The sequence below is a fragment of the Equus przewalskii genome, chromosome 27 (genome assembly GCF_037783145.1).
Source record: "Equus przewalskii isolate Varuska chromosome 27, EquPr2, whole genome shotgun sequence".
Lineage (NCBI taxonomy): Eukaryota > Metazoa > Chordata > Mammalia > Perissodactyla > Equidae > Equus > Equus przewalskii.
Window position 1 is genome coordinate 10,739,589 of NC_091857.1, and position 16,411 is coordinate 10,755,999.

A 16,411-nucleotide genomic window follows, 5' to 3' on the forward strand; every position below is an offset into this window, starting at 1 on the left:
TCAATTTATAATGATTTCAAGTGATTAAATGATTTAAATTGTTTCACCCTTAGAAAATGATTGCATTATTTTTCGTTCCATAAAGGTGAACTTTTCAAGAGTCCTTAAGTCTTTCTTCTCACCTGTTAGTTTTCTGTGTCCTTTAAAGACTGTAGCTAGATATTCTGAAAAGATTTTCAATACCATGAGGAGTTCTTTAAAAAAAGTTTTCGTATGTAGGTATGAGGTAATGATTGTGGTGGTAAAGATTTGAGGTTAAACACTTTATGACAGTTTAAATGTAAAATCAAATACATTTTGTGTCCTGTTGCGTATAGTTTTCCCCAAACTGATTAACCAGTAGGAAAATTTGTACGGGCACTTGGCGTCAGTCAAGAGGACTGGAAGGCAGTCTTTGGTTAGTCATCTGTGACCTTGAGAGTGTGATTTAACAATTTAGGTTCTCCGTTTTCTCAGGCAAAAAGGAGAGGGTTAGACTGATAAGTTCTAAGGTTACTTCCAGCACTAACATTTTATAGTTTTATTGTTTTATTAGACATAGAGACAGACAGGCTTTTCCTCTTTCTTAGCAAGAAAAGGGAGTTGGGTTAGAGGTGCTCCCAGCCTTTAAAGCAGAAAGAAAAGAAGTTGAGAAGAGTTATGAGAAGGGTGGGGGTGAAACTGCCCATAAACTACAAACTTTAGAGGATAATGAGTGAACAGGATCCAAATGCCTCTGCTTTTCTCTGATTCTTTCTGCACATACCTAAGTGGACATTAATGGACACTGCCTGTTGTACAGAATGTCCTTGATCTCTGCACAGAAACAAAATCCATTGACCTGACCCTGAGAGAAATATGGTGAAGGGGAAATCTGAGAAAAACTTAAAGAAATTTCTAACATTTATTCCTTAGAAGAGAAAGTTGGGGATGATAATTTCCTTCAAATAAGTAAAAGGATTTTATGTGAAGGATATTAATGGCATTTATTTGTTTACTGAAACTAGATTGAATGAAAGAAAGGTTAAATTGAAACAGGTACATTTTCATTTAGATAAGAGGAATCATTTCCTGATAATCATGGTTGTAAAAGCTAAAGGGATCATTCAAGATAGGGTCCTTTCAAAAACCTCTGATGTTTTAGAAGCTTCTATGTTAGATGTTGTTGTTAGATAACTTTTAGGGTCCTTATACATGACGAAATATTTTCCAATTATCATGTGTCATTGAAATGATATGCAGATGCATTAGCCTGAAGTTTTAAAACTCATTGGGTTTTACGTAATAAGAGATTAAATTCCTATGACTAAGTGTGGGTAAAACCTAAAAGCAAGGAAAAAATGCTTTTTTAATTTTAAATGAGCTGCTTCCTGGTAATATTCTTGTTTCTAACATGTTGCACATTTTTGAAATGTTTAAGAAATTTTAAATTACTGAAAATGTGTGACTATAAGAGATTTAGGAATCATTCCTCTAATCTCCTGACTTTAAATTAGGCTTGATTTTAACTGCATGAATTTAATGAGATCAAATTTATTTTGGCAAATTACCCCAAAAGATAATTCTACAACTTTTTTTTCCCCTCCCCAAAGCCCTAGTACATAGTTGTATATTCTAGTTGTAAGTCCTTCCAGTTCTTCCATGTGAGCCACTAACACAGCATGGCTTCTGACAGACAAGTGGTGTAGTTCTGCACCCAGGAACAGAACCCGGGCCACTGAAGCAGAGCACGCTGAACTTTAACTGGTAGGCCATCAGGGCTGGCTCAATGTTTTGTTTTTTCAAAGCAAAATTCTATTGCTACAATATAGGCTCTTTCTCTTCTAGTTTCTAAATATTTCTAAAATAAATTTCTAATAAATATTTCTAAAATAAGTTTCTAAAATATTTCTAAATAATATATATTCTAAATATTTCTTCCTGTCACTTGAAAGACATCATCCTTAAGGTTTCAGGAAATGTAAGCAAGTCCAATCCACTCTGTTTGTGTTTTCAAATCTGGATAGCGTAGCTGTTGAGGCTATGATAAACATTAAGACTAAGTAAATGAGAAAGTTTTTTTAACTTTTCTTGCCTGAGTGAATGAAAAAATTATGCCTAAAATTTGTTCTTAAGGCTGAAAAATAAAGGCAAATTATTTCACTCTCTTTGAAGGGAACATGTGAGTTAAAATGTATTTCTGAATTATGTTTAAATGTTGCATATGTGAGAACAATAGGCAAGAGAACTTTTGTCTCTTTTTAAAAAACCATACCATTTCACAGCAGCAGTGCTGGCATAGTTCATTTATTTAAGCCACAGGAATGTGTATGAAGTCTAATTAATTTTGACTTGTTGAAAAACATGGGAATTATTTATTTGAGTAAAATGGATTGTGGGTGTCTACTGGGCTATTATGAAAAAGTTCTGCATTTGACAGTAATTATCTTTGTTTCTAAAAAAGCAAAACAGCACAAGCATTTTTCAGTATTTTAAACATGTATTACTTGAGCTTTCTATATTAAAATACCCAATGATTCAGCATTTAAAACAGGTAATGTGATTATGACTTTATGAAATAGGGTTATAAAATTTTCTCTGTTTTTATAATTTGTTCGCATTTTTCAGTGTGTCTTCTCAATTCGCAAGAATTTAAATGTAACACCTTTTAATAACCTTGCTACTCAACCTATGGGCATAATACCTGTGCTTGTTATAAATGCAAAATCTCAGGCCAAACTCCTGACCTATAGAATCATAATCTATATTTTAACCAGATATTAGAGTGATTTGTGTGCTTATTCAAGTGTGAGAAGCACTGGTTTAATAGAATATCATTGGCAGCATGAACCTTTTAAAAATTAATCTGATGGTGGAGATATAGGATTTAGTGCTTCTTTGTCTTTGATTAAGATGCTCAATTTCTATTCTATGTGGCATTAGCAGTTAAGATTTATCCTGTTTTTTAAAAAACCCATTACATATATAGTTATCTAACCCTGTGATCTCGTAGCAAAATGTAAAGTCATTGAAAAGCATTTTATAATTTCATAGCTATCATCCATTGTAGCTGTGCCATTTAATCATAGTAGAGATTTTAAGATTCATTTCTTTCTTAAATTATTCATGATTATAGTTAAAATGCTAACAAATATTCATTCTTGGGCGATATGAGCCATATATCCCAACGTTAATGTGTTCTTTATCTTAAAACAAAAATCATTGTTGTCAAATCTTACTACATTTTGTTTCATTTTCTGTTTCTTTATTTTTATTTATTCCATGTTTTCTTTTTTTCGTTTTAGTTGGTTCTGGTAAGTTGACATTTTGTTGGCCATCTTCTAATCACCGTGTCACTGTGACTGGAACTTCTCTTCCCCTTTCCATCCATACCCTTCCATGTCCTTCAACCAATCAGCCTCCATGTTTCACTTGTCATTGGCCACAAAGACAGACTGCACAGAATAAAGTCTGCAGGAAGTATGGGTAACTGTGACAAAGAGTAAAGGTAATGGGGTTGCTAACTTTATGTCTTGTTAAATGATGTGTGATCTGCATCCTTTTATTTTCTTTCCTTAAGTGAGTGATAAAATAAGTGATGGGACTGTACCTTTGTTAAGTACCATTTCAATTTGTATCTCATAAGGTGAACAAACAAAAATAGGTGATGAGAGAACAATTTAAGATGTTTTGGTTAAAAACATGTTTATGAATTCGTGTCTGTCTATCTGAGGTTTTGTAACTACTGTTCAATAATGATCTTTAAAAGTTTGTTGGTGAATAACCTTGCACTTAGGCCTGTTTGCACTCATTTTCATTTCAATTTATCAGATTCATTTCATTTTATGTAAGAAATAGCCACATGATATGTCCAAAATTTATTAAAGTTTGCTTTGATAAACCTTTGTCCTCATATAAATAGAGTCATTAGGTGTCTGAGTACTTTCATGATCAGTACATCGGAAAGGTCCATTTACTCTTTAAGGATGCTAGACTACCATTTTGGGAGAATTTTGCATGAGTATGCTAAGTGGTATGCCAGGGAATAATTTTGACCCTGAAAGAATCTTTGTAACTATTCTTTAAGTTCAAAAGTTACACAAATATTACAAATGTGTCATTTTATACTAATACAGATAGGATGGATTGTTTAATAATAGTGATGTAATGACTGGCTATTTAAAAAAAAGTTGCTTTCTGTATACTACCATACATACAAAAATATAGATGGATTAAAATTTAAACATAAAAAAGTAAAGATAAAAGTATAGGATAAAAGTGGAGATAGATATTTATATAATATAATTTATTATGTATTCTATAGTCTAGCTTATATAATTTTATTGATACAACAGCAAAAATACCTAAGCAGATTAGAAAGACTTAACAAAATAGAAAAATATATCTATAACATATATGAGAAATGGATAAAATTTTAGCCTCTCAATAGTTCTTTTTTTTTTTAAGATTTTATTTTTTCCTTTTTCTCCCCAAAGCCCCACGGTACATAGTTGTATATTCTTCGTTGTGGGTCCTTCTAGTTGTGGCATGTGGGACGCTGCCTCAGCATGGTTTGATGAGCAGTGCCATGTCCGCGCCCAGGATTCAAACCAATGTAACACTGGGCCGCCGGCAGAGGAGCGCGTGAACTTAACCACTGGGCCAGGGGGCCAGCCCCTCAATAGTTCTTAAAAATCAAAAAGATAAACATAGGGACACAATGTTCACAACAAATAGGATGTCAATGACAAGGTAATGTGAAATAAATGTTTAGCTTTGCTAAGATAAGATTGCTAGTTAAGAGGAGATTCTATTCTGTTTGGCAAGATGTTAGTGCTCAGTGTGTGAGGTTTGGGAGAAAAGTGCCCAGTTAGTGAAAGTGTCAGTTGAAATAATCTTGAATATAATTGTGAGAAGGATGTTAATCTCTCCATTGTTTTAATAGTGAAAATTAGAAGCAATCTAAATTTTTAAATAATAGATTGCTCAAATACTTTAAGGTAATATGTATAGCAATTATTAAAGTCATTAAAATTATATGTAGGAGAATATTTTAAAACAATGTGGTCCAGGGGCCAGTCCTGTGGCCAAGTGGTTAAGTTCTCGGGCTCCGCTGCAGCGGCCCAGTGTTTCATCGGTTCGAATCCTGGGCATGGACATGGCACCACTCATCAAGCCATGCTGAGGTGGTGTCCCACATGCCACAACTGGAAGGACCCACAACTAAGAATATACAACTATGTACTGGGGGGCTTTGAGGAGAAAAAGGAAAAAAAATAAAATGTTTCAAAGAAAAAACAAAAAAACCCAATGTGGTCCAGTTTGCATGGTTGAATTACAGATAGCTTTTCTTTTTTTTTTTTACTTGCCTAATTTTCTAAATTTTCAGCACTAAACATTTGTGACATTAATAACATGATTGTGTATTTCTAATATAGCAAGTTTAAATGTAGCCTTTGAAAAGTACCCCAATATTTTATCATAAACATCAAGTAGATACAAATGATGAATGGCCTTCTCAACCTAAATAGATAGGGGACGATGATAGATTGAGAAATAGAGGCATATTTAATCCATTAACATTTTTTTTGTAGAGATATAGTGATATCTAATATTTAACATGCATGTTGAAAAGAATTTTTTTAAAGTTCTTATTTCTAAGACATATCTTGCGGCTGATGTCAATGTTGCCATTGGCTTGAGAATATGCCTGCAAAATACAGTAAATTCATTTCCAGGCAAATATCCTGTGTGGAAGGATTGCTGCAGGATAAATGTAGTTAACATAAGGGTTTGTAGCCCATGTTCCCAAATAAGTCTTTGAGGTTTGAGGAGAACTGGCATTTTATAAAAGAAACATGGATTCTGGCACATGTTATTAGACATGCTTCTGAGATTTAGGAAAGAGACCACCCGAAGGTTTTACTTGTCTAAGTGGTTTGAACATTTATATTTTCCTACTCAAATTCCCTGCATATTGGAAAATCATATTCTCCCATTCATTTAATTAATCATTTGGGTTTCTTTCATTGAAACAAACCAAATTCTCTTCTGGATTTAGTTCATTATCCAGTCAATCCTTTCGGTTTCTTTGTCTGATTTCTACATTAATTATTCCAACCGTTAAATAAGGAATCAAATGCTCCTGTATGGATGTGTATAGAGAGAAATCCCTAAATGATGAGGCACATGCCTGTTATTATACCTGGATAATGATAGTGTTTGCTAAGTTCATGAGTAAACCACTCAATTACAATCAGAGTTTAAAAAAAATTATAAGGTAGAACTTCAGTGTTACCAAATTGAACCTAAACTATATCTCCTAACTTCATATTTTCTTCCCTACAAGTTACAGGACATTTGAAGGCATTTGACCTGGTTTTTCAGGTCTCCTATAATTTTCTAGTCAAATGGTATAATTTCTACTAAACCTCAATTAAAAATAAAAAGGGAGGGTAGAAGAAAGCACACTCATCTAGATGTTAGGAGATCTAATTGCTTTATTCAATTTTGCCTCTATTCAATCTTTGGCAAGTTGTTTTATATGTCCCCTTTTTAAAAAGGGGTTTTATATTTCCAGTTGTGTGTATCTATATATGCAAATTTATAAATTTATATATAATATATCTTATAAATATTTTTATATATGTCTTATATGCAATCAACCAGAAAATTTTTAGCAAGAGAAAATTACCCTTTTAAATACCTTTGTTGAAAAAGAAATCATATTCTTGTGAGCAGAGTGGTAGCATTTGTAGACATATTCTGAATATAATTTTTTATTCATAGTCACTTTGAGTTATCCTAAGTGACTGACATAAGTAACTAAAAGTACTTTTAAAGAAAAGGTTAGAAATAATGGAACAGTCTTAAAAAGTGGATTAGAAGAACCCTAATCCTATGTAAACTGTTAAATGTCTGGCTTGAAATGTTCACTTCAATTTGAACTGAGACAAGAGAGGAGAATAATTAGGTGTTTCAGACAACTGATAAGAAATGAATTTGAAGAGTGTAAACAGTAGGTAAAAAGACTTACATTCATTGCACATTTTTTGAAGCACAAAGCACAAGCCAAAAACAAGCTTTTTTTTTTTTTTCCAGGAGTGACTCCATCAGCACACCTAATGTGCTCAGCTGCCGTTGCTCTCAGTGTAACTGACACAATTTTCTGACACTCTATTTACTGCAGGATGAAGTGGCCATTTAAGTCTGTATAAATCAAACAGTTTGGACAAAGCTGGCAGTATTTATAATGTCAGGATGAGCAGATGTTTCAAATTTGCCCTCATTTCCATATATATTCTGTTTGAACATGCCCTTGCCTATGTAAATGAAGGGGGCTTTCGACTCCACTATTGCGTTACATTCATTTCTATTCAAATAATTGGACTGAAGATTTTAAATGGTTGTAATTTGCATGGTAGCATTTCAGGAGCTTTTGAGTTAAATTAAAGTACTTTTAAGACCTGCGTACATCAGGGGGTCCTTGCGTGTATCCATTCATCTTTAAGCAGCTCTAAATGAGAAAAGATATATTTATTAATACAAATTTCAGGTATACTTTGAATGTAAAGGGTCAAATTGTTACTCAAGAATTCCTTTTAATATAGAGGTTAATCTTAGAAGATCGGGTAATACGAAAAACCTCTTCACAAAACAACTATCTTCCATTCTATAAATATGCACTTAACAATTTAACTTCAATCGACTTAAGGATGAGAATTGGTACATTCTGTACTATGGTAATATATAACGAGCTGTATAAAATAAAGGCAGCGCTTGTGATATCATCAGATTGTCTCCACTAGGACAATAGCTACGTTCTTTTGATCCAATGTAATTTGTTTCATCTCCTTTAGAACCTCCGCATTTCGTTGTGAAACCCCGTGACCAGGTTGTTGCCTTGGGACGAACTGTAACTTTTCAGTGTGAAGCAACCGGAAATCCTCAACCAGCTATTTTTTGGAGGAGAGAGGGGAGCCAGGTACCATCTTGTTCTAATTATTTCAATCAGCAAAGATGGGTGCCAGATATATAAGAAAAACTGACATATTCCTTAGTCATATAGCGGTGACTTTAAGAGAGCTGGGAAATCTCTGAGTGCCCACAAAATTTCCTTCATTGTTTTAATTTTCAAAGTGATTTAAAATTTTACCTTTATTTCCAATTCAGCCGTGTTAAAAAAAACCTACTCTTTTTCTCAACATGATTCAATTAGTTATCATGTCTGTTATTCTGGTATCTGTAATTATATGTTGAAAGAGATTTATGCACTTTTAAAATAGAGATGATAATTATTTAGTGTAATTTCTCTGAAAATACTAGGAATCTGAAGTGTCTTTCTCACTTCTTTATGTCTTAATTTGTATATATATGTGTGTATATGTGTCATATGTATACATACATATATCATGTATATATATGTATATATCAATTAAAGATTCATCAAACTATATGAAATTCTTTTTAACATAGATGTTATGTTAAATATAGTTCAGTATATTCTAATTCTTGCAAAACTATCGGGTAATCACCATTTGCTATCAAATCCTACTCTCTAAACATTTTATAAACCAGAATTTTCTATATACATTGAAACTAGAATATAGAGATTTGTGTTCTTACAAACTCTGTGTTCACTATTGGGCTTTGGTTTAATAAAAAGGAAATTTTGAGGGGCTGGCCCCATGGCCTAGTTGCACACTCCACTTTGGTGGCCCAGGTTTTCAGGTTCGGATCCCAGGCGCAGACCTACACCACTTGTCAGCCATGCTGTGGTGGCGACCCATATATAAAGTGGAGGAAGATTGGCACAGATGTTAGCTCACAGCTAATCTTCCTCAAGCAAAAAAAAAAGAGGAAGATTGGCAACAGATATTAGGTCAGGGAAAATCTTCCTCAAGCAAAAAAAGAGGAAGATTGGCAGAGATCTTAGGTCAGAGGTAATCTTCCTTAGCACAAAAAAAAAAGAAGAGGAAACTTTGAAACAATTTCACTTTAAAAATAATAAGAAACTTTAAAATGGTTTTTTAAATGTCTTTTTTTCTCATCTCTTAATGACTGGACTTCTTCTATAAAGGAAAACATTTCCCTTTATATGTTTCTGATACTTGAAAAAAATGATTGTCATTCATTTTCACTGAAGATTTTCCTAACCTCTTTTATTTTTTCTTACATTAATCTTGGGGGTGCTGTTTCGTGGTCTTACTTCTACTGTGCTCATGTAAATAACATGCAGGTAGTTTACTGACTGCACTCACTAATCTTCTCTAGGCAATGCCATCACATTCACTTTTGTTTTCACTTGGGCAGGCAGATATTAATTTGCTTATGGTATGTAGGCCATCATTTGACTTCTAGTACCTTGACTAATTCTAACATGTTCTAACACAGACTCAAAGGACTAAATTTACTGACCACAAATTAAAAACAAGAAAAAATGAAATATTTTAGTAGAGCAGAAGAATTGGAAGTATATTAAATAAGAAAATCTGTGTGATAATAATGGTAAATCTACTAGAAGTACTTCTTCGTAGAGTAATATTTCAATGATTCATTTAGTTATTTAAGTTATTCATTAAGTCATTTAAACTCTCTATAAAATTTTGAAATCGTTTTGACTTGGTTTGGATAATGATACAACTCACTTTTTACTAAAATTTTGTCGTTGAACATATGTTCACGGAATAGTAGTTAAGCCTTTATAAAATGATGTATGTTAAAAGGCAGCTAAACTTTCAAAAAAGAGTATCTTTAATTCATTAGACGAAATATTACCCTTTATTTCATGAGAAACAATGGCATGATGTGTTGTTATGCATGAAAGATACACTCTCTCCAACAAGCATATTTTGATTCATAGTGAGAAATATGTACCACAAAATAACATCACATCTTATCTTGACTTTCTATTTAAGGTAACTTTCCGCAGAAATAAAACTCCATAATGAATTCTTAAGTTCAATATTTGAATTTCAAAATAATCCATAACAGATACCCTCACCATTTAACAAGAGAAACAAGAAACTGTTGACAATTTGATAGGAATGACTGTATTTTTATAATGGGTGGCTAACAGAGGTACTTGTTCTGGTGCCACAATGATATATTTGAACTTAATTTGTCAGAATGTGCTTAAATCTTAATTCTGTTTATATATTAAAAGTCTTAGTGTTTATAATTCTAATAGTCATGTATATGTGAAGCAAAGCTTTTGACTTTGTTTTGGTTAAATATGTAAAACTTTTAACTCTAATGATACCTAATATCCTTCAATATCTAATATTGTTTGAAACTGATAATTATAAAAGCACATATTAATATTTAGAATTTACTTGAATTTGCAAATGACCCTCTTTAAGGCTACACCTTTAAACCTTGTGTTTTCTATGTTTATATGTGTGTGCACATCTATATATGTGGGGTGTGATGAAAGAATATAGAGCATATTTGTTTGTATATGTATGTTTGTGTGTGTTTGTGGTGTGTGTGTGTGTATACATTTATATATTTTCATATATATATGTATATATGCCAAAATATTAAAACCTAGCAATTAACCTATTGTTATTCTTTCTTCCCAAATTCTGGGTTCCAGAATCTGCTTTTCTCATATCAGCCACCACAGTCATCCAGCCGTTTTTCGGTCTCCCAGACTGGTGACCTCACTATTACCAATGTCCAGAGATCTGATGTCGGTTATTACATCTGCCAGACTTTAAATGTTGCCGGAAGTATCATCACGAAAGCGTATTTGGAAGTTACTGATGGTAAAGTAGAGCATTTATTTCAAAATGTCCAAATTTGGCTTAGAGTCTAAAGAGAGTACCAGGAAATGTATTTATTTTCAACTTTGTATCCTTTCTTACAGCAATCTTGGTGTACTGTTGATAAATCCAACTCACAGTTCATGATAGCAAACAAGTTTTTCTTAATAATGTGTTTTTGTTCTATTTATCTACTCCCCTAAACATGATCCATTAATGCCAAGCATATTATGAAGACACAGTGACGGAGAAAGTCTCCAAACCATAAGATGGAGAGTAGTAATAATTTGAAAAGAAAAAAATATGTATACATATAAATATATAAAAATAATTATACACATATGTATATACCTATAAGTACGTATAATAAATATACCATCATGCATCACTTAATGATGGTGATACATTCTGAGAAATGTGTCATTAGGCGATTTCGTCATTGCTTGAACATCATAGAGTGTACTTGCACAAACCTATACGATATAGCCTACTACACACATAAGCTCTATGGTAATAATCTTATGGAACCACCTTTGTTTATGTGGTCCATCATTGATTGAAATGTCATTATGCAGCACATGACTGTATATACATATACATTCTTTTTTGTTGCTGTATAGTTTTCCATTGTATAAATAGCACTATTTATGTACTCTTCTATTGATTGATTGTTTTCAGTTTAGGGCTTTTATTAATAAAGCTCAATATTCCTGTACAAGTATTAGTGGGCATGTCACTCAATTATCTTGGTTTACTTTTTAGTGGATACATGTATTCATTTCTCTTTTTTTTTAATTTTCTCATATATTCCAGATACAAGTCTTTGTTAGTGATATGTATTATAAATATTTCTTCCCAGTCATTCTCTTAATGATGACTTTCAGGCTTAAGTAACTAATTTTAATAAGGACCCATATATTATTTTTTTCTTATATGGATGGTACTTTTAGTTTCCTGTCCTACCTTCAGGCCATGAAGATATGTCTTTTTCTTTTTTTTTTTTGAGGAAGATTAGCCCCAAACTAACTACTGCCAATCCTCCTCTTTTTGCTGAGGAAGACTGGCCCTGAGCTAACATCCGTGCCCATCTTCCTCTACTTTATATGTAGGATGCCTACCACAGCATGGCTTTTTGCCAAGCAGTGCCATGTGCACACTCAGAATCTGAACCGGCGAACCCTGGGTCGCGAAGAAACAGAACGTGCAAACTTAACCGCTGTGCAACTGGGCCAGCCCCGATCCATGTCTTTTTCTGGAAACTTTATTGCCTATACTTTTGAGATTTAAGTTTTCAATCCATCTTAAATTAATTTTTATGTATGGTGTAAAATAAAAGTCAAATTCCTTTTTGTCCCCCCTATAGATACTAATTGTTCCAGCATCAATTTGTTGAAAAGACATTCCTTTCCCTGCTGACTTGCAGTGGCATTGTAATCATAATTTGCATGAACATAAACGTGTGGGCCTACTTCTCTTCTCTCTGTTCTATTCTCTTGATCTATTTATTCCTGTATTTATGGTCTTAAATATTGTAGCTTCATAGTAAATCTTACAAACTGGTAGTGTAAGTCTCCAACTTTACTTTTCTTGTTTTTGATTGGCTATTAGAGGTCTTCTGCATTTTCTTATAAATTTTAAAATCAACTTGTCAATTTCCATACACATGCACACACACACACACACACACATCCTAAACAAAGAAAAAAATCTGAGTTTTTAATTTTTATTCCACTTAAATTATTGAGCAATTAAAGACAAGCTAATATCTTAATAATCTGAGTCTTCCAATTTAGGGAAATGGATTATATTCCATATATCTCTCTCAATTTATTTAGATTTTTAAATCCTCTCAACAATGTTTTATTGTTTTCAGGGTAAAGGTCTTGCACATATTTTGACAGATTTATATCTACAATATTTTATGGCTTTCTATGTGACTGCATATCTATATATTTACATTTCATTATTGTATTACTTAAGGCAAGATGTATAATTGACCTTTGCATATTAACCCCGTATCTAGCAACTTTGCTGAATCCACTCATTATTTCTAAGAGTTCGTAGATTATTTTGAAATGTCTGTGAGCAAAATTTGCCAACTGCAAATAAAACCAGTTTTACTTCTTTCCAATATTTATACCTTTTAATTTTTTTTACTTGTCCTGCATTGTCTGTGATCTTCAATATGAGTAGAATAGTGGACATATTTTCTTGATTCAAACTTCAGGGGATAAACATTTAGTATTTCATCAGTAAGTGTAGTGTTGGCTAGGATTTTATGCATACCCTTTTGAAATTCAAAAAAATTCCGGAGGAATTTTTTAATATGTCAGTTTTATTATTTTCTAGTGGTCTCAGGATAAACTTTATATTCTTTAATGTGGCTTGTAATTTGTGATCTGACCTCTGCAGGCTCTGCTCTGAATACTGTATTGCTCACATGCCCTAATTTTACTGTGTTTGCTATGCTTTTCTTTGAAGACTTCTGCACATGCTGTTTCTACTGACTTGAAATTTCACTTCCTTCAAGAAGCATTTCCTAACTGCTCAAGTATGGCTACTCTGCCCCTACCCCTGCTATGTACAGACATACCCCATTTTGTTGTACTTCACTTTATTGTGCTCTGCAGATATTGCATTTTTTACAGGACCTTCCACCAGCAAAAAGATTATGACTTGCTGAAGATTCAGATGATGGTTAGCATATTTTAGCAGTATTTTTTAATTGTTATGTACAGTTTTTTAGACATAATGCTATTATACATGTAATAGTCTACGGTTTGGCTTAAACATAACTTTTATATGTGCTGGGAAACAAAAAAATTTGTGTGACTCACTTTTTTGTGATATTGGTGGTCTGTAACTGGACCCACGATATCTCTGAGGTATGCCTGTATACACATATTGCATCCTATTCTTTCCTATCTTCTCTCTTTATTTTCATGTATTCTTTATTAGACACCAAGTTCCATAAGAGCAGGGTCATGTCTCTCCAATTAAGTTAAATATGTAGCTATTAACCACCAAAGTCTGACACGTGGTAGATGCTCAATAGATATTCTTTGAATGAGTGGATGAAACAAAGAAGGAAGGAATGAGCAGCTGGCTCTTGGTTAAGTCAAAATTGAAAATTAGGACTGTCTCATTCAAAAGTCTAAACTCTTACCCGTGTCTATGATACATATTATGTATGTACTGGCTCCAATAAATTAGAATGACCTAAAAAGTTTTTATAATTTCTTAATACCTTACAGCTTATTAAATGATGGTTGTGAAGACCATGTGATGAATTTGATAGTGATCAATATAATCAATAGAAAAGTAGAACATAAACTTGTACATACATTTATAATTGCAACTTTATAAAGCAACTTGTGTATATACAAGTAACTTGTATATACAGGTGAACATGAAAAAAGGCCAAAGAAAACTATGGTAAGATGTTTTCAAGTGTCTCATCATTCTCTTAATTAATAGTTGAAAGCATCTATGTGCCATCTGACATGGCATTATCATGTATTGCTGTATCTGTGAGAATTTATTAGGCACAGCAACTTTTGCTAAACTAAAACAAAAACCCTAAATTTGTGAATTTGTGATTCATCCCTAGTAGCCAATTCCCACCTAACACTGAATGTCCTGTTCTGTCTTACAACCTCTGGGGAGATGGAAGATGATTTTGTACTTGCTGTAGTGGTACTGTATTTTTAGTTTTGTTTCCTTTATTCTGGAGTTCATTGATATTGTACAAGCAACTTACAACTCTGGACTCATTCTTCATAGGTAAACTGTAATTTTTGTCTGTGCTGGCACTGTCAGTATTTATATATTGCCAAGTCAAGTCATGAGTATAGCTAGTCGGCAGAGTACTTTCTGGATGCTATTTGACTTTAGCTTCTTGACCTTCTTTATTGTTTACAAACAGAATAAAGGCAAAGTCAGAATAAAGCATGAGGCACAGAATACGGTAGAATAGCATCTGTCTTGGAAATGTTGCTTCTATGTAGCTGTGGCTACTCCAAATAGCATTTGATTCAGAAACATAGAAATTCATACCACCTATTTAATTGAATATGTTTCTTCTCTTTATTACTATAATGTAAGAAAAAAGTAGTTAATGATTATTAAATTATGTATAAAATTTTAAATCACTTGCATTCCTCTCTCAAAAGTTATTGATAGACAGTGGAAAGAGTGTTAACTTTTATTCAGAAATGATAGATTTGCCAGTTATTAACTCTTTGGTTTGGCCAAGTCACTCGAGCTTTCAAAGTTTCAGTTCCCTGATTCCTAAAATGGGATAATAATATTTTACAGCCTAACTCATTGGTTTGCGTGATATGATGCTTGAGAACGGATGGCAGTTGTAATGTATAACTCTGATGTTTCTTGGTGTACAAATGTGAATTTTTCATATTTAAACCAGTGTGTGTATGTTATTTTGTATCCTTTATCACTTAAAGTTATTTTATAAATATATTTATGTGTATTAAAATAGTATTCATAATCATTATATTTGAGTGACAAAATATTACTTCTGATGATATACACTCATTTTTTAGGATCCTTACATGTGTCCTTGAACATGGAGAAAGATAGGTAAACTTTTATAGACCCTGCTGTGACAGAGTTACACCACCTGGTACACTGCTTATCCCAGTACTACTACCACGGCTATTGCCACTATATTGATACTTATTAATAATCAGTTACAGTAATTCAATGCTTCCTTTGTGCCAGGCACTGTGCAAAGAACTTTTCACATATCAGCAATTTCAAATCTGGCAACATCTCATTTTACAGATGAGGAAATAGAGGCAGAGAATGTTGAAAGGTATGCCCAAATCGTTCAGATAATAAGTAGCAGAAGTGATTTTGAAAGCACAAGTCTGCACTGTCCAATATGATAGCCACTTGCCACATGAGGCTATTTAAAGGAGAATTTAAATTACTTAATATTAAATAAAATTACATATCCAGTTCCTTGATCACACTAGCCACACTCAGATGCTCAGTGGCCACTGGGAGCTATTGGGTTCTGTGTTGGGTGATGCAGATAAAGAACTTTTTTTTTTTGGTGAGGAAGATTGTCCCTGAGCTAACATCCATCCCAATAGTCCTCTATTTTGTGTGTGGGATGCCACCACAGCATGGCTTGATGAGCGGTGTGTAGGTTTGCACCAGGGGTCTGAACCTGCGAGCCCAGGACCACTAAAGTGGAGTATGTGACCTTAACTACTACCCCACAGGGCTGGCCCCAAGGGAACATGTTTCATTTTATAGCGCTACATCTTTCTGGCTCCAAAGTCCATGCACTTACTCACTTTGTTAAACTGTATTTCTGTTTCTTACACTTTCTATTTTTTTTACCTGATAATTCATTCTAATAATTTCAGTGTAAAATATTGGACCCTTAATTTGAGGTCTGTCTCATAAGTCCTAACTTTAGGTTTGACTCATAAATGTACTACACTCTTTAGTTTGTGTAAATTTGCACATTTCACCAGTATTTTGTTCTAATCCATGATAACACCAAATGTTTCATTTTGTTTACCTAAAAATGTGAAATTGCTTTAATGAACTCTTTCAGCACTCATTTACTTATTAGTTTTTTACATAAAAGGATAAGTGATGAGACCACAATTCATATATATGTCTAGCTATTTGCAATTAGCACTTTCATATCT

General features: G+C 33.1%; 1 protein-coding gene across 16 annotated transcripts in view; it reads left to right on the top strand.

Moving 5' to 3' along the window:
- ROBO1 (roundabout guidance receptor 1) overlaps positions 1 to 16,411 on the top strand; it is a 1,062,925-nt gene that overhangs the window by 972,932 nt on the left and 73,582 nt on the right. For all 16 annotated transcript variants that reach the window (XM_070597856.1, XM_070597864.1, XM_070597866.1 and 13 more), the window contains 2 exons: positions 7,818 to 7,942; positions 10,556 to 10,727. In XM_070597856.1, coding sequence (XP_070453957.1) covers positions 7,818 to 7,942; positions 10,556 to 10,727 — 297 coding nt within the window. The remainder of the gene's footprint in view (positions 1 to 7,817; positions 7,943 to 10,555; positions 10,728 to 16,411) is intronic.